This window comes from Pundamilia nyererei, unplaced genomic scaffold, assembly GCF_000239375.1.
Source record: "Pundamilia nyererei isolate P.nyererei 1_Seehausen unplaced genomic scaffold, PunNye1.0 scaffold00073, whole genome shotgun sequence".
Taxonomy (NCBI): Eukaryota; Metazoa; Chordata; class Actinopteri; order Cichliformes; family Cichlidae; genus Pundamilia; species Pundamilia nyererei.
This window is the reverse complement of record NW_005187474.1, coordinates 221,735-246,084: the sequence shown is the minus strand read 5'-3', so window position 1 is coordinate 246,084 and position 24,350 is coordinate 221,735. Positions and strand designations below refer to the sequence as shown.

The 24,350-nt window shown below is 41.1% G+C and overlaps 4 protein-coding genes across 6 annotated transcripts in view; 2 read left to right on the top strand and 2 right to left on the bottom strand.

Annotated features, from left to right (window-relative positions):
• The window catches only part of nolc1 (nucleolar and coiled-body phosphoprotein 1), a 7,924-nt gene extending 3,001 nt beyond the window's left edge, over positions 1–4,923 (bottom strand). Inside the window, exons 1-11 of the mRNA XM_005737197.2 lie at positions 4,773–4,923; positions 4,425–4,480; positions 3,684–3,835; positions 3,464–3,573; positions 3,249–3,363; positions 3,033–3,160; positions 2,792–2,909; positions 2,263–2,394; positions 2,088–2,177; positions 1,739–1,993; positions 443–1,615 (exon numbers count right to left, since the gene is read on the bottom strand). Coding sequence (XP_005737254.1) covers positions 443–1,615; positions 1,739–1,993; positions 2,088–2,177; positions 2,263–2,394; positions 2,792–2,909; positions 3,033–3,160; positions 3,249–3,363; positions 3,464–3,573; positions 3,684–3,835; positions 4,425–4,480; positions 4,773–4,883 — 2,440 coding nt within the window. The 5' untranslated portion in view covers positions 4,884–4,923. The remainder of the gene's footprint in view (positions 1–442; positions 1,616–1,738; positions 1,994–2,087; positions 2,178–2,262; positions 2,395–2,791; positions 2,910–3,032; positions 3,161–3,248; positions 3,364–3,463; positions 3,574–3,683; positions 3,836–4,424; positions 4,481–4,772) is intronic.
• A 338-nt stretch (positions 4,924–5,261) lies between these two features.
• mrps6 (mitochondrial ribosomal protein S6) lies at positions 5,262–10,924 on the top strand. Of its 2 annotated transcripts, none has more exons than XM_005737043.1 (2): positions 5,262–5,745; positions 10,800–10,924. In XM_005737043.1, exon 1 carries the CDS (start codon positions 5,407–5,409, stop codon positions 5,737–5,739), a length of 333 nt encoding a protein of 110 aa, XP_005737100.1. In that variant the 5' UTR covers positions 5,262–5,406; the 3' UTR covers positions 5,740–5,745; positions 10,800–10,924. The 2 variants fall into 2 exon arrangements, with proteins under 2 accessions (XP_005737100.1, XP_013767328.1); XM_013911874.1 differs by having other exon boundaries at positions 5,262–5,757.
• Positions 10,925–13,739: 2,815 nt separating this feature from the next.
• On the top strand, positions 13,740–21,680 carry psap (prosaposin). Of its 2 annotated transcripts, XM_005737040.2 has the most exons (15): positions 13,740–13,896; positions 16,675–16,808; positions 16,993–17,067; positions 17,191–17,316; positions 17,966–18,181; positions 18,261–18,404; positions 18,492–18,548; positions 18,858–18,863; positions 19,353–19,502; positions 19,649–19,741; positions 19,861–20,044; positions 20,229–20,392; positions 20,481–20,561; positions 20,802–20,909; positions 21,051–21,680. In XM_005737040.2, exons 1-15 carry the CDS (start codon positions 13,863–13,865, stop codon positions 21,084–21,086), a joined length of 1,608 nt encoding a protein of 535 aa, XP_005737097.1. In that variant the 5' UTR covers positions 13,740–13,862; the 3' UTR covers positions 21,087–21,680. The 2 variants fall into 2 exon arrangements, with proteins under 2 accessions (XP_005737097.1, XP_005737098.1); XM_005737041.2 differs by lacking the exon at positions 18,858–18,863.
• A 650-nt stretch (positions 21,681–22,330) lies between these two features.
• Positions 22,331–24,350, bottom strand: part of slc29a3 (solute carrier family 29 member 3) — a 7,650-nt gene continuing 5,630 nt past the window's right edge. The window contains exons 6-7 of the mRNA XM_005737042.2: positions 23,768–23,930; positions 22,331–23,429 (exon numbers count right to left, since the gene is read on the bottom strand). Of these exons, the coding sequence (XP_005737099.1) occupies positions 22,823–23,429; positions 23,768–23,930 (770 nt within the window). The 3' untranslated portion in view covers positions 22,331–22,822. The remainder of the gene's footprint in view (positions 23,430–23,767; positions 23,931–24,350) is intronic.

Below are 24,350 nucleotides of genomic sequence, written 5' to 3'. Positions count from 1 at the left end.
GCACACTGCAGTTTAATGTTGCAAAGCACCTCTTTTTAACTTCAGTGGATATTATACATGGTTATGCTCAGGATATGTCAGCCCATTTGTACTGGAAATGCCTTTTGGTTAAACTTTCAGCAAGGAATTTGCATTTGCACTGTTGCATTTTTATAAAGCTTTAATGTACATAAAAACCAGCTTCTTGTTTAAGTGAAAATAAATGGAAGGTTGTCTTTTTGCGCTAGTAATGTTGTGGAGTTGTATTTTGTCTCGCATCCATTATCGTCAGTTATATCGTTATCGCAAATTTTCAAATATATATCGTGATAAATATTTTTGGCCATATCGCCCTGCTCTAGTAAACACTACACTTCTATAAATATTAAACACTTAAGGAACGACAGTTAAGTGATAGTTTTTTTTTTTCCCCCCATTTAATGACCAGGTGTTTGAGACTTACTGTTTTTTGGGGTGTTGGGTGCAGTGGCTGCTTTACGTGGCACTTTAGCCTCATCTGATGAACTCTCCTCAGAGCTGCTGTCGCTGGATGATGACTCTGCTGGCTTTGCTGCAACCTTCGCTGATGCTGCTGCCGTCTTGGGAGTTGCTGCCTTGCCGTTGGCAACTGTAGACTTAGTCACGGGGGTCTCCGTCTCTGAATCAGAGCTATCTGAGGAATCAGAGCTGCTCTCCTCTGCTTTTTTTGCCTTTTTGACTGCAGGCGCTGCCTTTGTTGTTCTCGCAGCTGCAGGGGCGGGCTTCTTGGAAGCAACTGGAGCTTGTTTCTTAGCTGCCTCATCCTCTGAGTCTGAGCTGTCAGAGCTGCTTTCTTCTGCAGCAGCAGTCTTAGCTGCAGGAGTAGCAGGCTTTGAAGCGGGCGTAGCAGGCTTAGCTGCTGCTGGCTTGGTCTTAGCTGGCTCTTCATCATCCTCAGAAGAGGACTCTGAGCTACTCTCTTTCGGGGCAGGCTTTCCTGCAGGTTTAGCGGCCTTTCCTGCAGGTTTAGCATGCTTTGAGGCTGAAGTAGCAGCTTTAGCTGCTGCAGGTTTAGCCTTGGCTGGCTGCTCTTCATCTTCAGAGGAGGAGTCGGAGCTGCTCTCTGCTGCAGGAGTAGCCTTTGCTACCGGAGTAGCCTTCTTTGAAGCTGGTGTTGCAGGCTTAGCTGCTGTTGGCTTGGCCTTGGCCGGTTCTTCATCTTCTGATGAGGAGTCGGAGTCAGAGCTGCTTTCTGCTGCAGCAGCAGGCTTAGCTGCAGGGGTGGAACTCTTTGAAGCTGGCTTAGCTGCTGCTGGTTTAGTCTTAGCAGGCTCTTCTTCATCTTCAGACGAAGAGTCAGACTCTGAACTGCTCTCTGCTGCTGCAGGGGGCTTTGCTGCAGGGGGCTTTGCTGCAGGGGGCTTTGCTGCAGGGGGCTTTGCTGCAGGGGGCTTTGCTGCAGGCTTTGAAGTTGGTGTAGCCGTTTTAGCAGGCTTGGCTTTCACTGGCTCTTCCTCATCCTCAGAGGAGTCCTCTGAATCAGAGCTGGTCTCTGCTGCCTTGGCTTGGGGTTTAGATGCTCCAGAAGCTGCGGATGGGGTTGCGGTTTTTGTGGGAGGCTTTGCTGGGGCCTCATCTTCAGAGCTGCTATCTGAATCTGGAAAGCAAGATCAATGCTGTCATGAAGATTTGCAAACAATATAGGGTTAATAACAGAAATTATATTAGGTCATATTTAACAACTTCTGAAGCTCAAATACCCAAAATGTGCATCTCCTACCTGAGCTCGAGGACTCGTCTTTCTGAGCTGGCGTAGTCTTGGCAGGTGCAGCTTTGGTTGGGGGTTTCTTTGCTGCCTCCTCCTCCTCTGAACTGGAGTCCTCCTCGGAGGATTCATCTTTAGTGGACTTAGCTGGAGCCGCTTTAGCAGGAGTCACCTTTGTTGCAGGTTTCTTCACCTCTTTAGCTGGAGAAGGTTTGACTGGGGCTCCTTTACCTGCAGGCTTCTTGGCCGTCTCCTCTTCTGAGCTGGAATCTAGAAAGATGAGAGACATTTACAAACATTCACTGTCACAAACTGATCATCATTTTAAGATGGGAAATGGGCGAGTGACGTTTGTGATCCATACCAGAGCTCTCTGAGCTGGACTCCTGCTTCTTTGCAGCAGGTTTGGACGCTCCAGGTTTGGCTGCAGGTGACTTTACGGGGGCTGGTTTTGCTGTGCAAGTTAAAATGCTGTTAGACATTTAACAATAAACACCAAGAAGTCAAGGTGGGGAAAAAATAAAAAGGAACCCACTTACCTGCCACCTTTTTGTCGTCATCACTGCTGTCATCACTGCTGTCTGAAGAGTCGCTGTCCTTGGCCTTGCTTGCTGCTGGTGCAGCAGGAGCTTTGTGGATTGAAGCAGGAGGTGGTACAGCACTGTATGCTCCTAGAAAGACAAATGTAGATCGTCAGCATCAAAAACAAATACAAACATATTTTAATAAATAATTTCCCTTAGGGATCAATAAAGTAATCTGATTCTGATAATCACAGATCATTCCAGAGATGACCAAGTGAACAGCTCTGGGTATAATTCAGTCAGAGCAGACTGGTGTTATGATCATGATATGGACAAAACTGGACTGTTGTAATTAATGTGAACTCAATCTCACTTATTTTTTCATATAGCTGTCGAACTTACGCACATCAGTAATAGGCTAAAAAGACTTGATTGGGATTCACTTCTCAGGTTTGTCGCTGATGCAAGTGTGCCTCACATCTTTCCAAACCAGACTTTTGTTACTGTGCAGCTTGTATAGTTGTAAGAAAGCATGAAAACACACCTGCTTTGGGTTTTTTGCTGGGAGGAGCCTCATCCTCTGATGAAGAGTCTTCACTACTTGACTCAGCAGCAGCTTTATTTACTGGGGCTGGTTTGACTGGAGCTGGTTTGACTGGAGCCTGACAGAACACATGGAAATATGCTGTTAATATCTGCTGCATGCATTTATCCGCTACACACCACACTTGGCTGAGTGTGAGACAATCAACAACACATAACAACATAAAGAAGGCCTTGTGTACCTTGGCTGGCTTCTCATCTTCAGAATCTGAGGAGCTGTCTTCGCTGCTGCTGCTCTCCTTCTTCTTTTGAGCTGCACCTTTGGCAGCAACAGCTGCTTTAGGTGTTGTGACTGCACCAGCCTTGGGTTCTGTTATTCAGAAACGCATACAGTAAATTAAATAACCCAAGATTTTTCCCCAATCTTAACTTAAACAAATTACTCAATATAGACTTACTTTGTGCAGGAGCTTTGGCGGTTTGTTCTTCCTCAGAGTCAGACTCTTCACTGCTGGAGCTGCTATCCTTTTTCCTTGTGCTACCTGCAGCAGCAGGAGGTTGTTTCACAGGTGCCTACAAACAGACACTACATTTTAATAAAAGGATAACGGGCAAGGTAATGTAGCAATAACAGGCTATCATGAGAATGCCTGATTCTGATGCTTCCTTCTACCTTTGCAGCAGGCTTTGCAGGAGCTTTGTCCTCCTCAGAGTCACTAGAGTCTTCACTGCTGCTGGATGCAGCTTTAGTAGCTGCTGCTTTAGCAGGCCCCTTTTTGGCTGCTAAAATGTAGAATGAGGAAAAATGTAATATCACAGCGTTTCAGAATGCACATTACTAGCAGAATTCAGCCAACCCTTTCAGTTATCCATATCAAATATGAAGGTTATACCTGCAGGAGCTACTTTAGTTTGTTTTGCGCCAGCCTCTTCATCCTCACTGCTTGACTCTTCACTGCTGGAGCTCTCAGTGCTGGGTTTTGCCTTCTTGGCTGACGGTCCCGTCCAGTTCGGAGGCACCTTTCGTTTTTTGGCTTCGGGAGATCTATTTAAAATAGAGTTTCAATGATACAGCCCATAATTATATTAATACACAGTATGTAACACCACCCTATATTAATGTTAAAAAGAAAACTTCAGCGGGATAAAAGGCACTCCCTTTCCCAGAGTAGAAAGATATGCAAATAATAATGCTTTAGTCGTTAGCCTGCATACCAAAGTGTCCTTGGGCAAAAAACTGAACACTGAGTTAGTGAGAGACTGGTTGAATCCCTCCACTCTGCATGGTAAACTATTCTTTGGCATGTTGAATAAAATGCTTTGAACATTCAAGTAGAATAGTACAGTGCTATATAAGAACCATTTCATTTCCCATTTGTCTAAACAAAAAGCGCTTCAAATTTGTAAAACAACAAAAGGGTTGTGTTTATATTGTATTAGATTTTTCTCTGATAATCCTCAACTCAACAGACCCTTGGACACTAGGAGAGCAGCAGTGGAATTTCTATTGTACCAATACATTTTTAAAGGAACATACTTATCGACACAGAAAGTCAGCTTGGTCATGCGTTTCATATTTTTATTTGAAAAACCCTTCTCGGATAAAAATAAATAAATATTAATAAGCAACTCACTTCACCCAGAAGTTGTAGATATTGACGAGTCTCTCCTCATTCTGATCTTGCGGAGCCTGTAGAGAAACACGTGAAGTAGTAAGTTAATAATTCCCTTGCAGCACTTTGAATTTGTGACTAAAACTCCACAAATCATAATTTAAAAAGTATAAACACGCTGCAGTATTTACACTTTAACGCACTGAGACCGTTAATTAGCCCAAAAGCAGGTTGCAGCTGATACACGTGCTAACTTCACCGGCTCGGTAACCTGCACGTATTTACCCCTCGTGCCGCCTGGACCTAACGTCTAATACCCGACGACAGGACGTGTCCGTCACACACCGCCACACAGCGTAGGCTACTCACCACTTTAGTCTTTTTCAAGAACTCCTGAGCCGCTTTGGTGAACTTGTTCTCCACCAGAAACGAGTACACGCACTTGAAAAGATCACTCGGTACCGACTTCTCCGCCGCCATCTTCAACACGTTCTTCTGGAAAAGGAAGTGACGGAATCAGGCACTTGTGAGCAGACGCTTGGTGTCGACGTATCCACGCTTCAGTAAAAAAATAAATACCAGTTTCTAGAGATTTCCAAATGTCAGAAAACTAAATAAAACACAATTCCACTGACTAATTGTGATTTTAAAAATTCTTTAAAAAACTTTACAAATATTTCGGGTAGCTCTCACGTGACTAATTTCCTAAAACAATACGAGTAAAATATGTGGGTATGCTAAATAAGACGCGATTTTTTGTTATTGAAATACACTTATTTATTTAGATTTAACGCCACATTTGAAAAAAATAAATGACTCCTATTTTTTATATTTACTAAGCTTTGTTGCCCACGAAGGCGCACGCTTTATGCGTCATCACTAAAGACCTTTCGTGCCTGCCCCTCGTGTCATAACATGTCGCCTTTCAACTGAGCAGTGTGGCAATGACAGCCCAGTTCTAGCTGAATTAAACGTGTGAGTCGGGTATTACTAAGCTGCAGCCATGCCTCGGTACGAGCTGGCCCTGATCCTGAAACAGATGCAGCGGCCGGAGACGGCGGCAGCTCTGCGAAGGACGGTGGAGACGTTAATGGAGCGGGGCGCCTTGGTGAGAGACCTGGAGAACTTGGGAGAAAGACAGCTGCCCTACAGAATGACCAAACACAACCAGAGGCACAGCCGAGGGACTTACTTTCTGGTGGATTTCTACGCAGCTCCCAGCATGCTCGCTGGCGTACTGGATCACCTGCACCGTGATGTGGATGTTGTGAGGCCCACTCTGCTGAAGAAAGACGCCCAGGTCCCCAACAGTAACTGCTGCGGACCCCAGAAGTGATTAAATGTAAGGCTTAATGTAAGTGAAACAAAGTGCTGTTTTATCACCACAGCTGTCTGTTACATGCGTGTATTTTTGGGCTGTAGTAAAATATGAAATACTCTGCTTTATCAGCCACTTAACTCCATTAGAGAAATGGCAAATCAGAAGCACAGTTGAGTAGTTACAGTAGTGAAGACTTATCAGCGGTTTTTTGAAGAAAATCGCTTACACACACACACACACACACACACACACACAGAGAGAGAGAGAGAGACAGTGTATGAGAACAAACCTCATGCATGTAATAAAGTGTTTTAGCACTGATGATTAATTCGACCTTTAAATAGCCCAGACAGAAAGGAATACCGCTGTTTATTTGCGGGGGAAAGTCACTTCTGTGATCCTGGATATCAGGGAACAAGCAACCGAATACAACCTCTAGTAACTGATTTAAAGCATTTTAAACACATAAGAAAAGAAAAAAAAACAGACAATGTGTCTGTGAAGGTTCTCAGTCATCCGTCTGGACTTCTTTAAGTTTTCTTGAAGATGTTTCGCCCTTCATCTGAGAAGCTTCTTCAGTTCTAAGTGCAATTGGTGGAGAGTCTTGGATTTTAAGCCCTATGGGAGTGTCCCCAAGAGTGTCATGGACCCCCTAATGATCCTCTACCTAATCGCATGAGCCAAGGTGTGAAAACGGGTGTTGGTAACAATCAGCCAAGGCTTCACCCTATCATGTGATTTTCTGAGGTCAAAAGGCCCAGGATGTGAGTGGGCTTTAAGGCGTCTGGAAAGGGATCTCAAAACTGGATGGCAGACAGTTGGTGTTGTAAGCCATGGGCTCTGTTCAAAGAGGGTCGTTCACAGTGGACATTAGGGGATCCATGTCACTCTTAGGGGGACACTCCCATAGGACTTAAATATGGGACTTTCCACCATTTGACATTAGAAGTGAAAAAGCTTCTTGAATGAGAGGTGAAACGTTTTCAAGCAACTTTAAGAAGTCCAGACGCTGTTCTATCCAAGCTCCTTAGACTACGATAACCTGGATGACTGAGAACCTTCACAGACATACCAACCTCAAAACTGGATTATAGATGGCAGACAGTTAGTTTTGTAAGCCCTGCTCATGTTCACAGTGGACATAGATGGCTTCTTTCACTCCTCTTTCAAACCATCTGTCTTCTCTGTCCAAAGCATTCCTCGCTGCACTGTACAGCATACACCACGTCCACGTTGTTAAGTTTCTGTTTGGTAGTTTTGTCTTTGAGATGAACCAGTTTTTGTCTGAGTGCGTGGCTGGGTCTGAAGTGCACTGGGATCTCGTGCTTGGAGAAGACTCCTGAGTTTCTCTGATAAACCTGCTACATAAGAGATGACAGTATTGTTCCGTTTGTCCTTCTGATTCTCCCTAGTTGGTGTCTGACCTTCTTTTCTGTGCATCATTGCTGCACAGGGACAATAATTAGAAAAAACAAACTCCCCCATGTGGTTACAACAGATGGTTAAGTCCATTTGGTTGTAAACTCTGTACCTAAACCAGCTCCACCCTCAGCCTCCTCGCTTGCTCATACCAGAAAGGAATATGATATAGTGTGATAATGTATTAAAACAAATTAACCAAATTCATTAAACCAGTTGTTTGCTTTATAGCTTTAGTGACTGCAAACTAACTTATTGTGAAAATGAGGCAGGAGTGTAAAAATGTGAATGAATATTACAAAAGTATTTCAGTTGTATGTTTGTGGACATGACCATCACACATGAAGTAGCCAAACACAAAGATAATCCTCTAAATAAATGATCAGTTCATTAGTCACCATCCCTGTAATATGTGAGTGTATTACTTTACTACAAGTTCATACATTTGGTTCATATAAGATTAGTTTGCACAAACACAGTGTCTGTATTTATTTCATTTGCTTGCTGATTTGTAAGGGAGGATCATTTTGCATGTCTGCAACAACAGCAGATCCACATGAGATCCTCCAGACAAACATAGATGTGTATTAAGCTCTAATAAGAGGTCCTGCCCTGAGTTTGTGCTGTCCTCCTCATCTACCCCCTACCTACAGATACAGCCCTGTCATCTCTCGCCTTGCCTGCAGGTGTCATTGTTGAAGCAATTTAATCAGGATTTAAATGATTGATTTTTTCCACAAAACCATTAAAGTAAAAATATTGAGCTCCCTCGTGCCTCTTGAAAACAGATAAGCACCCCCCCCTTCTCCTCCCTCCATCTGTTTGTCTGAAATGGATTTAACTAGACGTGTACGCATACACAATGATATTATAATAGCTTCACTACATATATTCCAACAGAAATATGTGTGATAGGACAATAATGCCTGATAATTACAGTTGACTGATAAATCTTTCAGCCTCTACTAATAAGTGTCTGTATTCTTTCGCCATGAAGTGATTAATTAAACTATTAGTTAAAATGCTATAATCAACAGGAACTGGGAGTAGGGGATTTTACTGTTAAGTCTGAACTGGCCTTTTAATACAGTCGTTGTGGTGCTCTAATATAACCACAATACTATGCATCAGTATTTGTGTTGATCGACGGTGGTGGTTGCTAGGGCTGTGCGATATGACCAGAATCTCATATCCCGATATAAATCACAAAAATGTAACATTTTCTGTAAATTCTGTGAATCTCGGGCAGCTCGACTTGCGAAGTGTTTCCAGCTGGGCGTCCTTTACCCGGAGTCGAGTGTTTTAACCGATGCATGAAACGATACATTTTTAGAGAGAAGTTGCAACAGCCGCTGTTTTCTTAGTATTTATTACACGGCGTGCTGCGGGGAAAAGCCTGTTCTAACGTTTGAGTCTAAGGTTTATTTTTTTAGCACCTGGCGGCTCTTTTTTAATTCTCATCTAATCTGCTCTTTCACGTGATTCGGTTTATTTTGAAAAGTCTCAACAGGATCTTGAGCTTTATTGTGAAAGGTTTATGTGGAACATAAACAAGCGGACACGCGAAGGTGTTACTGTCGCTGTTGCTAGCGACAACGCATAAAAACAGGCGCTTGTCCGTCAGTAGTGTGGTTATATTAAATATAAGAGAAAGAGAGAACTTTAAGAAATTAATATAGCCACTACAGTGACCATCAGAACGATGAAAAAATATTGCCGCAAACAGTTTATTTTGCGACACCACGAAACAAACAATGGCGTAAAATGAAGATGTTTTTATATCGTCATCCGATATATATCGTTATATCGAACAGCCCTAGTGGTTGCTTATCAGAGGCCGGTGTTGTTTTATTTCAGAGTGCTTTTGTTTAAACTGTAGAGAACAAAAGACACTATTGTTTGGGTTCTCTGATACATTTAGGAAGAAATAAGTACACTTCCTGTGCTGATAGCTCTTAGTTGTCATTATAGGTGAGCACTTCAGTTAACAAAGGTGAAAAATTGCTCCTGTCACAACACGTTAATATTGACTAGGGCTGTAACTCGGATAATTCCATTAAAAAACTTCCCCAGGAGAAATTATTTTCTCCGATGTTTCATTTAATCCATGTAAGAAGAGGTGTTTCTCCCACATTTGTGATTTAAAAACAGACCTGCATTAGAAACATATCTAGGATCACATGTGTGAATAAAAAGAATGACAATTAAAAAATATCTTTTTAAATAATACAGAAAAGCCACGGGGCGGAGCTGTTGCAGAGATGGTGCAATCAGGTGGCGTGAACGAAAACATGTTTCGAACGTTCAAAATAGCAGTGCTTGTTCGTGTAATCACCACAAAGGCCTTTACTGGGAAAAACTGTCCTTCATCAAAACCATTGATCAACAAGTGCAAACAGGAAGAAAAGTGAACTTTCTAGCTGCTCCCACCCACCGCAGTTTGCTTAACACAGCAACACATCTACAATAAAGCTATAGAAATTACAATAAAATTATATTTATGCAACTGAACTTTTGACTTCTTTGAGTCTCATACAATGTTTAAATAAGACAGCCTAATGGAGGTTGACTACAGCCATCCTTTCTGTCACACTGATGCCAACAGTAAGCAGGGGTGAGTCTAAAGGGGGGGCATGGGGTGTACTACACCCTATTTATTTCAAGGCTTATTTCAAGTCTACTAATTACATTCTATTAATGTTTTAAAATATAAAGCAGTCTTATTGGGCCAATAAAACTTGAACCACTTACCCAGTGCTGTTCGACTGGCCCGTGAATTATTCTAACATTAGTAATTAACATTAATTATTTACGTCCACGCTATCAGAACTTCTGTGTTATGCCGCAGGAAACGTCGCATCAAATAACAGGCCAAACCCCAGTTCAGAGAATCCCGATTAGCTCGCTTTTCTTCATTGCAGCCATCACATGCTTTTTTACAGACACACACTCACTGCTACACTACCACACTTAAACACACACACCAAATCTACCTCATCCAGGAGACGCAATACTGTCAGAACACCTTCCAAGAAGATGCATAAGTGGATAAGTGAAAGAAAATGGTTGGACAGATGGACGAATTACTGCATTTGTTAATATTGTTTTGATTTTAACATTGTTAAAAGAAGTTTAAAATCTGACTTTAATGTGGCACGCAAATACACTTAAAAAGGTTTGGTTCTTTTGACAAATATTGCATGCTGCTCAACTGTCAAAAGACTCGCCTTTTTTCTCTTCTGAATATTTCTGATAGCTCAAGACTAAATTATTTCTTAGTATTTCTCAATGAAATACTACTGATGTTAAACGAACTGACTTGTTGATTGAGAAACGGACAGTAAAACAGAAATCTCATGGAAAAAAACCTTCACCGCAGGCTCACATGAGTGAACTTTAACTGCACTAACAGAAGCCACAGGAATAGAAATCTATACAAGATCACATGAAACTTAAAGAATTCCATGATCAGCTTTTATTGATCAGTGACAATATTTCTGAACACGTCTACAGGCAGTAGACAAACACAAAGTCAGTCATACATATTAGTATGCTCAGTATTCTCTCACTGCACATTTTTAAGTGTGTTATCTCAGGTTCATGCTGACTCTGCTGTAACGTTTAGCCCTACATAATGTTTGTTCTGTCTTTCGCAGGTTCCAACAGATCACATGCAGAAGATGACTCATGTGACACTTCCTTCTTTCACCTATTTCATTAGCTGCATGCATCGACTTGGATGTAATATCATATGTGATAATAAAATACTTTTTTCTATCCATTTTGCACTTTTCCTTTTTTGTCAAGCATTTGAGACACTGCTTCACATGATGGTTAGTCATGTGATGGAAGTTTCAGTTCTTTTATTGTAGGTGTGGTTTATGCAGGGTTTTTATAAGCCATTAAAACTTGATCAACTGTCTCTGGGGAAAAAGCTGCTTGTTGTTGCTTCCGTTTTCTCTCTGGACTTTCTTGGTTCTTTGAGCAGTATTTGTTGCCTAAATCTCAATTAAAGTATAAGTCCACAATCATGGTATTTATTTTGTGTAAGACAACATTGAATTAACCAGGTTACTAACAAAAGAGCCAGCCAACTTAACTGATGTCTTTATGTATATACAGTGGATGCAAAAGTTTGGGCAACCTTCTTAATGGTCATTATTTTCCTGTATAAATCGTTGGTTGTTGCAATAAAAGAAAATGTCAGTTAAATATATCATATAAGAGACACAGTGATATTTGAGAAGTGAAATGAAGTTTATTGGATTTACAGACAGTGTGCAATAATTGTTTAAACAAAATCAGGCAGGTACATAAATTTGGGAACCACAAAAAAAAAGAAAAAAAAAAAAAAGTGAAATCAATATTTAGTAGATCCGCCTTTTGCAGAAATTACAACCTCTAAACGCTTCCTGTAGGTTCCAATGAGAGTCTGGGTTGTGGTAGAAGGTATTTTGAACCCTTCCTCTTTACAAAACATTGCTAGTTAATTCAGGTCCGATGGCTTTCGAACATGGACAGCTCTTTTTAACTCACACCACAGATTTTCAATAATATTCAGGTCTGGGGACTGAAATGGCCATTCTAGAACATTGTACTTGTTCCTCTGCATGAATGCCTTAGTAGATTTTGAGAAGTGTTTCGGGTCGTTGTCTTGTTGAAAGATCCAGCCCCGGCGCAGCTTCAGCTTTGTCACTGATTCCTGGACATTGGTCTCCAGAATCTGCTGATACTGAGTGGAATCCATGTGTCTCTCAACTTTGACAAGATTCCCAGTCTCTGCACTGGCCACACAGCCCCACAGCATGATGGAACCACCACCGTATTTTACTGTAGGTAGCAGGTGTTTTACTTTGAATGCTGAGTTCTTTTTCCTCCATGCATAACGCCCCTTGTTATGCCCAAATAACTCAATTTTACTTTCATCAGTCCACAGCACCTTATTCCAGAATGAAGCTGGCTTGTTCAAATTTGCTTTAGCATACCTCAAGCGGCTCTGTTTGTGCTGTGGGCAGAGAAAAGGCTTCCTCTGCATCACACTAGCATACAGCATCTTCTTGTGTAAAGTACGCCGAATGGTTAAATGATGCACAGTGACTCCATCTGCTGCAAGATGCTGTTGTAGGTCTTTGGTGCTGGTCTGTGGGTTGACTGACTGTTCTCACCATTCGTTGCTTCTGTCTATCCGAGATTTTTCTTGGTCTGCCACTTCGAGCCTTAACTTGAACTGAGCCTGTGGTCTTCCATTTTCTCAATATGTTCCAAACTGTTGAAACAGACAGCTTAAATCTCTGAGACAGCTTTCTGTATCCTCACCCTGAACCATGATGGTGAACAAGCTTTGTCTTCAGGTCATTTGAGAGTTGTTTTGAGACCCCCATGTTGCTACTCTTCAGAGAAAGTTAAAAGAGGAGGGAAACTTAAAATTGACCTCCTTAAATACTCGTTCTCATTATTGGATTCACCTGTGTATTTAGGTCAGGGGTCACTGAGCTTACCAAGCCAATTTGAGTTCCAATGATTAGTTCTAAAGGTTTTGGAATCAATAAAATGACAACAGTGCCCAAATTTATGCACCTGCCTGATTTTGTTTAAACAATTATTGCACACTTTCTATAAATCCAATAAACGTCATTTCACTAATAAGATATCACTGTGTGTGTCTCCTATATGATATATTTAACTGACATTTTTATTGTAACAACCAACGATTTATACAGGAAAATAATGACTATTAACAAGGTTGCCCAAACTTTTGCATCCAACTGTATAATATAAATATAATAAACAAAAAAGTAATAGCACATAATTATAGACTGTAAGATGCTAGCAGGCTGGGCATACATGGAACACCATAACCAAGTGGCTAACATTGTATACAGGAACATCTGTGCCGAGTATGGCGTGGAAGTGCTGAGGTCAAGATGGGACACACCCACTAGGGTGGTTGAGAATGACCAAGCCAAGATGCTGTGGGACTTCCAGATACAAACTGGTGATGGCTAACCAACCAGACATTGTAGTGTTAGACAAGCAGAAGAAGATGGCTACAGTGATAGATGTAGTTTTACCTAATGACAGCATCGGAGTGCTCGGTGCAGTGACACGCAAGCTAGGCGAGTGGCTCCAGGAGATTCCAGGAACAACATCCAAGATCTCCGTCCAGAAGAGCGCAAGACCCTCAAGCTCCCAGACCTTTGCTAGAGGACCAAAGCTTGAACGATAGGCCCACCCATAGGGGTAAGAGGGGAATTCTTATGTAGAATTTAAATGCATACATTTTGATTACTCGATATTCTGTCCACATTTCAACAATGAAAACTAAATGTATTTATTTGATTAACTTTCAACTTCAAATTCTTTATTAACTAAAAATTGTTGTTTACTTTCTTGGCCCACCACGGAGCCCTCACTGTAGAAACTATGCATTTCCCCTAGATATCTGTACAAATATTACAACTACTTAAAAATCTGTTTAGTCAAAAGTTCTGGTTGCTCACAAGTGTGTTTGAATTAAAAACAACAACAAAACAAAACAACCCCAGAATCGGCGTTTCGAGGTACTATGACGGTAGGCTGAGAGTCACATGTTTCGATCAGCTGACCGTGAACCATAAAGGCATCAACACCCTCGCGCTCTGCATTGCAGTGCTCGCCCTTCTCCAGTAAATCCTCCCCGACAACCAACACAAACACAGGGCTCGGAAAACAGCGCAGTCATGCTGCTCCTAACTCTTCTTTTGGTGTCCTCAGGTAGTATTAACAGAAGTAGACAAATAATGTGTGTGTGTGCGTTTTTTTTAACACTATAGGTGACCTGATTTCGACAGATTTTGGTTGTGTAACTATGTGCGTTTTAACATCAATAGGCGGAAGCGTATACCGGGAATTGTTTTTTATTTCTTTGTTAATAAAGTAACCTGGGATTTTGTTTTCAGTATATATTATATACTGAAATATATAATATGAATATATAAATGATATTCTACAAGTTTTATAGACCTATTTAAAGCGATGTCAAGTGAATCTTTAACCGCGTGACTTTGAAGTTTATTGTTTTACCGTTGGCCTTAGCTGTGCTAACTCAAGCTTTTCAGCTAATGCTAACTAGCTATTTCAGCTAACTAACGTTGCTACATCAGTTACCTAAAATAGCGTTTACGTGTATAAATATGGTAGAACACTACAATAGAAAACCGATCAGTTAGTTAACTGTTGTAGACCCCTGTTTAGCCCAGGCTATGTACAGTATCTGGTGCTTTGTTGACTACTGGTAATGTTGAAGGGGAAGTTTACGTTTGATCTACTAAAGCAACACTTTCGTTTCACCCACACCGAAATGTTGAATTTGAAACTTTCTTTTCAGTCCTTGTTTCTTTTAGGGGATTTTGGAACGGGACCTATACTTGTGCTTCACTTTGAGTCGTGTTCATGGGTTTATCCTTATATTGTGATAAAACTGTCACCAATACCAACCGTTTATTTCTGCAATGAAACCAAATGTGCCATTTGGACTATGGACTATCATGACAGAAGCCTGGTTTCCTTACTGACCATTGGCAGGGCTGTTTTATTCACACACAGACTTCTTTGCTTTAGTTACTGCTTAGTTTCACCTGAATTTCTGGGTGAAACCTAACTTTAGTGTTTTACATCCACATTCCTGCATTGGCATTCCTACTCCCGCATGTCACATGTTTTGGGCTTAGTCATATTGTTTAACATGTGTCGTGTACTTTCTGCTGATAGTTGGTGGTTTGGATCACAAAGACAGTGTAGCCTGTCTCATTAAACAGGTTTATACCACAGGTTACATGCTGATATTGCAAAATCCAATCTGAATCCTGCTTAAAGCCTGTTGTGCTTTACTGGGTCATGTGATCGTGATTACTCACCTCAAGTGTTTTTCTGTTGTTTTCTTTCTTTCTTTTCTTGACTTTATAGAAACCCAAATGTAGGCTTTTAGGTCACACAGAATTTGTTGACTTACTGTAAAACTTTTTCTTGCCATAAAATGCAGAACAGGCAGTTTCTATTGTTGTCTGCGTCAGAACAGCTTGTCATTTTGTATAAAAAGCATGTGACCCTGCATACACTGTAGCTGGTGATTGAAGGTTTGCTGGTTCAGCCTGTCCTTCGTTGCTCATTCTTGGCCGTTATCACTCAAGTCTGCTCACTGGCCTTGAAATCCAATAATCAGTGAGTGTAAGCTTACTTTTAGTTTGTCACAATTTTTCAAATGTAGGTTTTGTGACATGCAGATAGTTTGGATCTTCATTTCAAAACCATTAATGGGCAAAACAGGAAACACTGCATGCAAAACATGGCTTCCTGCATCACTTTTTCACTTCAGCAAACATGAAGAACAGTAAAGGCTTCTTTTTTGCATTGAGCTATACACACAACCCCTCACCCACCTCCCCCGATTCTTACTTCTGCAATTGTGATGCACGAGTGAGCAATTAAATTCCCCTGATGTGGTCATGCCAGAGATAGACATGCTAATAGGGTTTTAGCCCCCCCCCCCCAATTAATGGTCATAAACCTTAGCAAAGTATAGCTGGGTATAGCTGGGTACCCACAATCCTCAGTGATTTGTAAATTATCTTGGTTTTAAGTGAGCTTTATTAGTATGGAGAGACAAGGGTGCTGAAACACAGACAAAACATAGAAACACACGACAAAACACGACAACAAAAAACCCCTCACTACTTTCTGAAAAACCTCTTAGAACTCAGCCGACATGGTTAACAGCTGACCTTTTGTGAGTCATCTTTACAGAGTTGTTTAAAATTCAACCTGCAGGGCAGTGTCTTATTGAAATCATACTTTCAGTTGAGGAAGTTGGCCTTGAATTTCCTTTCTGTGGTATGAAGTCCTGTTTGATAAAGTCATACTTTGTATTTTTGGTCTAATCGAGCTAGTTTAGCCTATTTTAAAACTTTAAACATAGTTGAAGTATAACATAAAAGAAGAAAATGACAACCCTGAAAAACAAATGTATCGGTTTCCATTGCTGTCATATACAGCAGTGGTGAACTTGCCGAGGAATATGATTTTGTTATGAGATTGCTTTTTGATCTCTCTGTAACTGCTGCTTTAGATTTCTGCAGTGAATCTCTGTAAAGGTTTAAGATGTAACCTATGTAAGTGGTGTCTGACACTGTTGCCTGTCAGAGGTTGTCCTAGTCTTATATTTGGTGTCATGGCTGACACCAAATATATATTTATATTATAATATATTTCTTTTTTTAAATTTTTTTTTGCCCCAGAGTCCCCACTCTTTATTGTAGTCCTATTTTTTTATCCTTTCACCACAGAGGCAAATATATTTGTCCCTCAAGTTCTTCCACTTCTTTGTACATTCCTTCACGTCCATTCTGATAGCTAAAGTTATCTCCGTCCAGGAATTTGCTTACATTCGTGAGCACTCATGTTGCTACTATCATCAGTATTCCTTGGTTTGAGGTGATGATTTAACACAAAAGTATAAATTGTCTGTCAAAGCATGACTCTTTGTCCTCTTCACAGCGGTGGCAACTCCTCTGCTGGGCACTGAGCAGTGTGCTCGTGGCCCCCCCTACTGGTGTAACAATGTGAAAACTGCATCTCTGTGTGGAGCTGTGACTCACTGCCAGCAGAATGTGTGGAACAAGCCCCAGATGGTGAGTGACCTGTGTATATATATTTTTTAATTCCCCAAATGGCAAACTGTTCTGTTCTGCTTTCTCCTACATTGAAATGTGTAGTTAGGCAAACATGAATTTATTTTTTTTCTATTGGGATCTTTGGTTTACTTAAAACATTTTTAGCAGCTTTTTATTTACACACTCAATACTCTGGTTTCAGAAATCTGTGCCATGTGAGCTGTGTAAAGAGGTTCTGACTGTGGTTGGGCAAGTACTGAAGGAGAATGCCACTGAGGTAAGGCCAAAAGATCCACAACTTGGGTTTTTTTGTTTTTTGTTTTTGTTTTTTTTAAATAAGAGTTTCCTGCAACCACACTAAGATTTAAACATTGGTATTTGCATATTTCTGTGACTGCAGGCTGAGGTCCTAGGGTACCTGGAGAAGGCCTGCCAACTCATCCCTGATCAAGATTTGAGTAAAGAGTGCAAAGAGAGGGTGGATGACTACTTCCCCATTCTCATGGGAATCATCGTGGGAGAACTGGTGAGCTTCTTGAATCTGTTTGTGCAAGCTTTCACTTTAAATATAGGCGGCCATCCGGGCTTTTAGCATTTGGACAAAAAAAACATTCATTATTGAGTTTGCCTTAGAGTTATACTGTCATAAGGTTTACATTTTGAACCATATTGAATGCTTTCAAATATAACCCATAGATTCTTTTAAACATCGTTTGCTTTGTCTGTGCATTTATCATTCTGCTCTTATTAGGACTGTAAGTAAATACCCCATCTGTTAGTTCTTTCTTTCTAAAGGGAAACACAAGTGGTTGTGTGACAAGAGTGCACCCAGCTTAAAAAGGGCTATTGATGGGGAAATGAGTTTTAACTCAAAATGGGAACAGAGTAGTCATTGTGCAATACTAAACCCATGACTAGGAGCATTTAGTATAGTTGTCTTAACGCACACCTGCTACAGCATTCTTGGGGGGGGGAAAGGAGAATCCATTTAGTATTTACTAAACCAGTTTGTTCGCACAGGAAATGCAGGCTTTTTTTTTTTTTTTTTTTAAGCACAGTCGACTTAAAGGATTTCACTTCTCTTTAGGCTAATGTGTGTGGAAGCAAAGTGTTTTGGTCAAAGGGAGTTTAAAATGGGGAAGGTATTGAAAGTAATATGAAGTTGTGTTTATTAGGATGATCCTGGCGTGGTGTGTGGAGCCATGGGACTCTGTCAGTCACAGCAGGCAGCCCTGGCTAAGGTTCAGGCCCAGCAGCAGCTCTTGTCCAATGAAATACCTCAAGTTGACCTTTCCCAGCAAGTGTCTCCCTTCCTCTTCAATGTGCCCGGGCTCCTTTATCCTCTGGAGAACCACAAAGAAGAGGCTCCCAAACAAGAGTCTCCAAAGCAGGTAAGCTTGAAATGTCCTCAACACCTGCTGTTAAGTGTACTCTTTATTTGGCACTGAAACTTGCCTGTCTTCTTTGTAGGAAAGTGATACGGTGTGCGAGGACTGCATCAAACTGCTGACTGATGCTCAGGCAGAGGCCAAAGCCAATTCTTCATTTATCGACTCTCTCATTGAGAATATTGAGAAGCAGTGTGATATGCTGGGGCCAGGCTTGGCTGACCAGGTAAATATCCCACGTGTGGGTTTCTTCACCACACCCAGGAGGGAGAAAAACAAAGCTTTTCTAATACCTATACTTCTGTCTTTGCAGTGTAAGCAATATGTTAGCCAGTATGGAACCCTGGTTGTTCAGCAGCTCATGTCTATGGTGAGTCTTCTGGTTCCTTTTGATGATGTGCTTTAACCTTCTGTTTGACTTTTTGAAGCTACAATGTGGCTTTAATAGTTATTTCATTGTAGTACTTAAGCTTAGAAGCAAATGCAGCAATACATTTTTGTAGAACAGCACCACCTGGCCTGCTGACTTAAACTTGGTCATGTTCGCTTGTTCTCCTTTCAAATTTTATCTTCTTACTTTGTTTGTTTTCGCCTGTGTTCCTTTGTTACTTTTCTCCTCTCCATTCATGTCTTTTTGCTCTGTTTTCTCCTACTCTGGGTTTTGTATGCTGCTCCCCAGGAACAGGTAGGTCATTCTGTGTTCAGCCTGTAGCCTTTTAACCCTTAGCTCTTGAGACACGTGCGAATGATGGTCTAATTATACTTTTTTTGAACACTGGGCTTGTTTGGTTAATGACCTGACACTTTGGTGCCTGTTTGAACACTATGGAGTAGGGCCACAGTCAGAGCATGCACTTTACTTGGTTCTTGTGATATGTGCCTAGGTTATGTTAGTTTAAAGAATCAAGTCAGCTATGAGGTGCACCGGTCTTTCCTGGTTCTTCATGCTGCACCTGAAATGACAGTTTGTGTCACCATGAGTGTGTGTGTGTTGCAGTGTGTGTGCTGGTAAAACAAAGATGTAGTAGGTGTATGTGCATAAAAACTCCTGCATATTGCATGGGTGGCAATGTGGAATTTTTATGCTATAAGCATGAAACTTTACTTTAAATTACTTACCAAAACAAAAACTTTGGCTTTTAATCCTGAGTAATTGTGTTGCTTCCTTCCTCAGCAACCCAGAGAAATCTGTGCCTTTGCTGGCTTTTGTGCTGGAACGAAGAAATCCATTCCCATGATGACACTTCAGGCCGCTAAGACTGTGCCTGCCGCCAAGCTTTTCCCTGCCACTAAGGTAGACTCTGCTGCAGAAACGTCTGGCAAGGTATAGTATGTTGGATAGTGTACAGTGGTTAATCGTGATTTTTGTATTTGATATTTATTTTATTTAAAAAAAAAAAAAAGAGATAATTAAAGACTGGTCTTATAGCAGTATATTGCACATGCTAATGAGCCATACCCTGTGTCCAGCCCATGGTCCGTGTCCGTGATTCCCCAACCTGTACCATCTGCGAGTATGTGATGAAACAGTTGGAGAGCATGTTGCAGCAACATTCTACAGAGGTGGGCTGTGTAACACTTAATATGTCCAGTATGATCATAAAAATAAGCTACAAACTGCTGCCAACATAATACTGGTGTGGTTTGCTCTGCTGACCGACTAACCTGTCTGTCCTGTGCAGGAGGAGATTATTCACGCTGTGGAGCAAGTGTGCTCAATCCTGCCCTCCTCTTTGAGTTCCCAGTGCAAGGATCTGATTGAGACATATGGTCAGGCTATCATTGATCTGCTTGTGCAGGAGGCTGATCCCAAAACTGTCTGCACAGTGCTGGGACTTTGCAATGGTCAAGGACGTGCATATGTTGGTAAGTTCTTAGTCTTCAGAGCACGCTCTATGCAGATGTACATTGTGCTTTAGCTAGCTGGAGCCTATCCTAGCTACCCTAAGGCAAGAGGCAGCGCTGGACAGATTGCCAGGCTGTTGCAGGGCTAAACATTTTAAGCATTTAAATACATGGATGGATAATCACTCCTAAAACTGTTTCACAGTTGCACTTGACAAGCCCCGCTTTAAGGTCGGAGGCTACTGTGAGGTGTGTAAAGCTGCAGTCAGTTACATCGACGGCATCCTGGAGAAGAATGCAACAGAGGCTGAGATTGAGGAAGCTGTGAGAAAAGTATGCAACTTTCTGCCTGACTCTTACAAGACTGAGGTGAGTAGATGTGCTAATTAATCTTGTGGAACTCTTTTACCTGTCCTCATGTGACACCCTTACATTTTAACTGTGGTTTGTCCAACAGTGTGACCAGTTGGTCCAACAGTATGAGCCAATTCTTGTCCAGCTGCTGCTCGAGATGCTTGACCCAGACTTTGTGTGCATGGTAAAAGGATTACTTATTTCAAAATGATAATAAAGTTAACTGGTAGTATGTTTCACTGGACTTTAAATGATTAAACGCTGAAATAGGAATGTTTTTAACTCCAAAAACCATACAGCTTACATCGAATGCTGAAATGTATACATTTTTGGTCATTAGCAGTAAATGAGATTGTTATGGCTTAAACTGCATACCTGCAGCGTAGTTTTTAACGTCTGAGGTTTTTTTTTGCGTGTGTTCTAGAAATTGGGAGCTTGCCCTGGTGCTGCACACAGACTGCTGGGGACAGAGCGGTGCAGCTGGGGACCTTCATTCTGGTGCAAGAACATGGAGACCGCACAACAGTGCAATGTGAGTAGTTTGAAATTTGAACATATTTTTGGGTATCTTATTAACCATTTGGTGTCAAAATGCCACTGGAACTGATTGTAAACTGTTTAAGCTCAACCTTACTCTAATACATCTCTACAACCACTTGTTTTTGTCTTTCAGGCCGTGGCTCATTGCCAACGCCATGTGTGGGTATAGAGGACGACCCATACAAACTGACCTGTAGGGAATTAAACAGAAATACTCTAGTGCTGCATCCCACTGTTCATTTTTGTGTTTAAATTAACTTTGATATTTTAAATGATGTTATGGTGGAAAGGGACTAGTGTTTTCTTCTTTTCCCCCTCCAACAAAGTATTGGATTATTGGGCAGGGGGGAGTAATTACATGTATAGTGGCACACAATTGCTTCACTGTCTGCTTTTCAAAATTGGCATCGTTTGAGTTGCACTTGGTTTTTCTTTTACTGGGAGAGGTGAAAATAAGAACACAATTTTCACATTTGCTTTCTTCTCTGTGGTAGTACTCTTTGCAAATACAAATGATTCAGTTCATTAGTTGATCTGTAAATCTGCAGTAATAAATTTCTCTGAAAAATATTTTGTAGAGATTTTGTTTTTATGAGCTAACACTGGAGGTTAATCAGAGTGTAATTTGAGTTCACTCTTTAACTGTTTTGTAAATCTGTGTGCTTCTAATGCACTAAACTTCTCAGAATTAAATGTCTGCTTGAAACGCTGAGGTAATTGTTACAGTGCAAACTTTTTAACAAATAAAGCGATTCCCAATCTATTGTTTGGTTTTTTCCTTGTATTGTGACTGGAATTTCCCTCAAACTTACTATGGTGAAAGGACTGGTTCTTGTATAGTGCTTTTCTACTCAGCCTTAGCACCCAAATCTTCACACAGCATTCCTCATTTATACAAGTCCTTTACTTTTAATGCTTTCTAATGTTCACACTCCAGTGGATCCACCCATCAAAGTGACATTTAGTATCTTGCCCAAGGAAATTTGGCATGCAGACTGGAGCAGCTACGGATGAAAACACCAACCTTCTGATTATTAGATGGTGTTGTGTGGACTGAACCTGTAAAAAGATGCTCACACATTTAATTGCTGAGATATCTTTAAGAGTCCAATTTCAGTCTGTTTTTTCTACATGATAAAAAATAGTATTTATTAGTAGGAAAATGTGTAAAACGTCATAGCAATACAAATAAAGTCCAATATACACACCATCCAGTGGGTGTTTGAGTCTTTGCTGGGCCTATTCTTTGCTGCTGCACTCGATCAGCTCAGCTCTAAAGCTTTGTGTGCTGTCTGCTGCAACCTGGAAAAAAATGCTAGAGACTCAGGTTAAAGAAGCTGCGAGGAAAGTATGGAACGGTCTCTGACAAGACAATGGTGTACTTGTATTAAAAACTAATGATCCTCACACAAAACCTCTCCCAGAGTTTTATTTGTTGTCCATCAATACAGCCAGTAGTAATGTAGTACAGCAAAACGCGTTGAGAAGTAAGGCAAACCATAGCATGTAGATTTGTTTTTTTAAACTGTTCATCAAGATGTGTCGAGGTTCATAGCAGGTAGACAGGATCAAGCCACATGTTCGAAATCCTTTAACCAAGTATTTTCACCCAAAGCCTTATTTAAAAAAAAAAAAAAAAGTAAATATCATTTTTACAATTTACCGAGTACTCCAAAATTGTCATCTGATTTTTAAAAATTTTAAAATCTGTTTCTTATAGACAGCAGTGATTACAAATCACTTCATAAATGTAAACATATTAATGCGAGGTATAAAGAAATTAAGGCATGTTGGTCAAGTGAAAAGCTTATTGGCAACTCCCCCTGAGCAGATACCTGACTTTACTGGTGCATGCTGCAGGTCTGATTCACCTGAACATGACCAGGTTACTGTGTACCAGCCTGATCAGATATAGTGCACGATGAGCACAGACAATGCAGATCCAACAGCCAGTCCCAGAGCGAGAAAGAAAGACATGATCACTCCTGTGGCCTCTGCCAGCTCTCGATGTACCACCTTTGGGCCGTAGATCATTGGCAGTGTGCCTAAGTAGCCATTAGAGAGACCCAGCAGGCAGTTAAAGAGCACCGGATACGCATCATGATTGAACACTACTGTAAGGAGGTGATCCCTTGGCTGGTAGTTACAGAGCATGAGGAGTGGTACCATAACGGAGCGACACAGCACCAGCACAGGCAGGACTTTACTTGTGGGACCAGGGACCTGCAGCCAGGCTGTGGCCATCCTGCCACATAAATCTGCTACGTTGTACAGGAGGAAACAGCTAAGAGGCACAAAGTAAGTGGTTGTCCAGGGGCTGCCACTATCCTTATTAACAGACTGTATTCCTGAGGATACAGCAGGGAATACCATGATGGAGACAGAAAAGACATAGAAGACACTCAGTCCGAGCAGCCAAATCTTCTTAAGGATGGGTCGCAAAGGTGGGGTTTTGTTTCCAGCACCTTCATCCTCGCTCATCCCACCTGGACTACTGCATGCCATGTAGTGTCTAAAGAATAAAAATGGTGAATTGGAACAGGTTCATTATTATTATTGATTTATAGTTGCTTCATCATTAAATACATTTATTTCACATGCATTTAATGCATTAACTAAAAATACAATATGCACAAAATGACTGGCACAGGTTAATTTAGAACCCATTCCAGATCTTAATTTATTATAATTGTTTTGAGGGGTTTTTAAACCCACCCTGTGTATGACACGAACACTGGTTCAGGTGAAATCACAAATAATGATATAAACTACACAAGAGCACATTTGTACATTCAAAATACAGATGTGGTTGGTGGTGTATTTAACCACATGGAAACCAGAACTACTGACCTTGAATATGCCAGCCTGGGCAACAGCAAATATGTGATGATGCAAAGCAGAATGAAGACATCCGCCGTGAGGAAATAGACCAGAGCGCTGTTTGTCACATCTTTAGCTATGGCTAGGTCCGCTATTGAGGCTAAAGCACTCAGTGTACCTCCCATAGCCTGACCTGAAGCAGAAAAGGAGCTTGGTTTAAGTATTGTGCAGTAGATAAAAGTCTTGCATTGTTGCCTCTTTAAATTGATTGTTTGTTTGTTTTCTTTTTAAATGTTATAAGCTTTATTAGAAAGCAGGCTGAAAGGAAATGAGAAAGAGAGGCAGTGATCCAGCATCCCAGCATCCCAAATTCTTAATTCAGTGTGTTATATAATAAAAAGGGGCTCAAAAATTGGGGCCATCTTTACTATAAGGGTTCTGGGAGACTTCAACAGAGCCAACATGAAGAAGGTTCTCCCCAAATACTATCAGCACATTTCCTTCCCCACAAGAGGTGATCAAACATTGGACCATTGTTACACTCCATTCAAAGAGTGCTACAAACCCCTTCCCCGCCCAGCTTTTGGTAAGGCAGACCATTGTTCCATACTGC

Bases quoted from the DNA above. Each gene is read 5' to 3' on its own strand.
- mrps6 (XM_005737043.1), top strand. From the start codon at position 5,407: ATGCCTCGGTACGAGCTGGCCCTGATCCTGAAACAGATGCAGCGGCCG.
- psap (XM_005737040.2), top strand. From the start codon at position 13,863: ATGCTGCTCCTAACTCTTCTTTTGGTGTCCTCAG. The intron at 13,897-16,674 runs GTAGTATTAACA...TCCTCTTCACAG, and splicing joins TCTTCTTTTGGTGTCCTCAG to CGGTGGCAACTCCTCTGCTG. The intron at 17,068-17,190 runs GTAAGGCCAAAA...CTGTGACTGCAG, and splicing joins TGAAGGAGAATGCCACTGAG to GCTGAGGTCCTAGGGTACCT.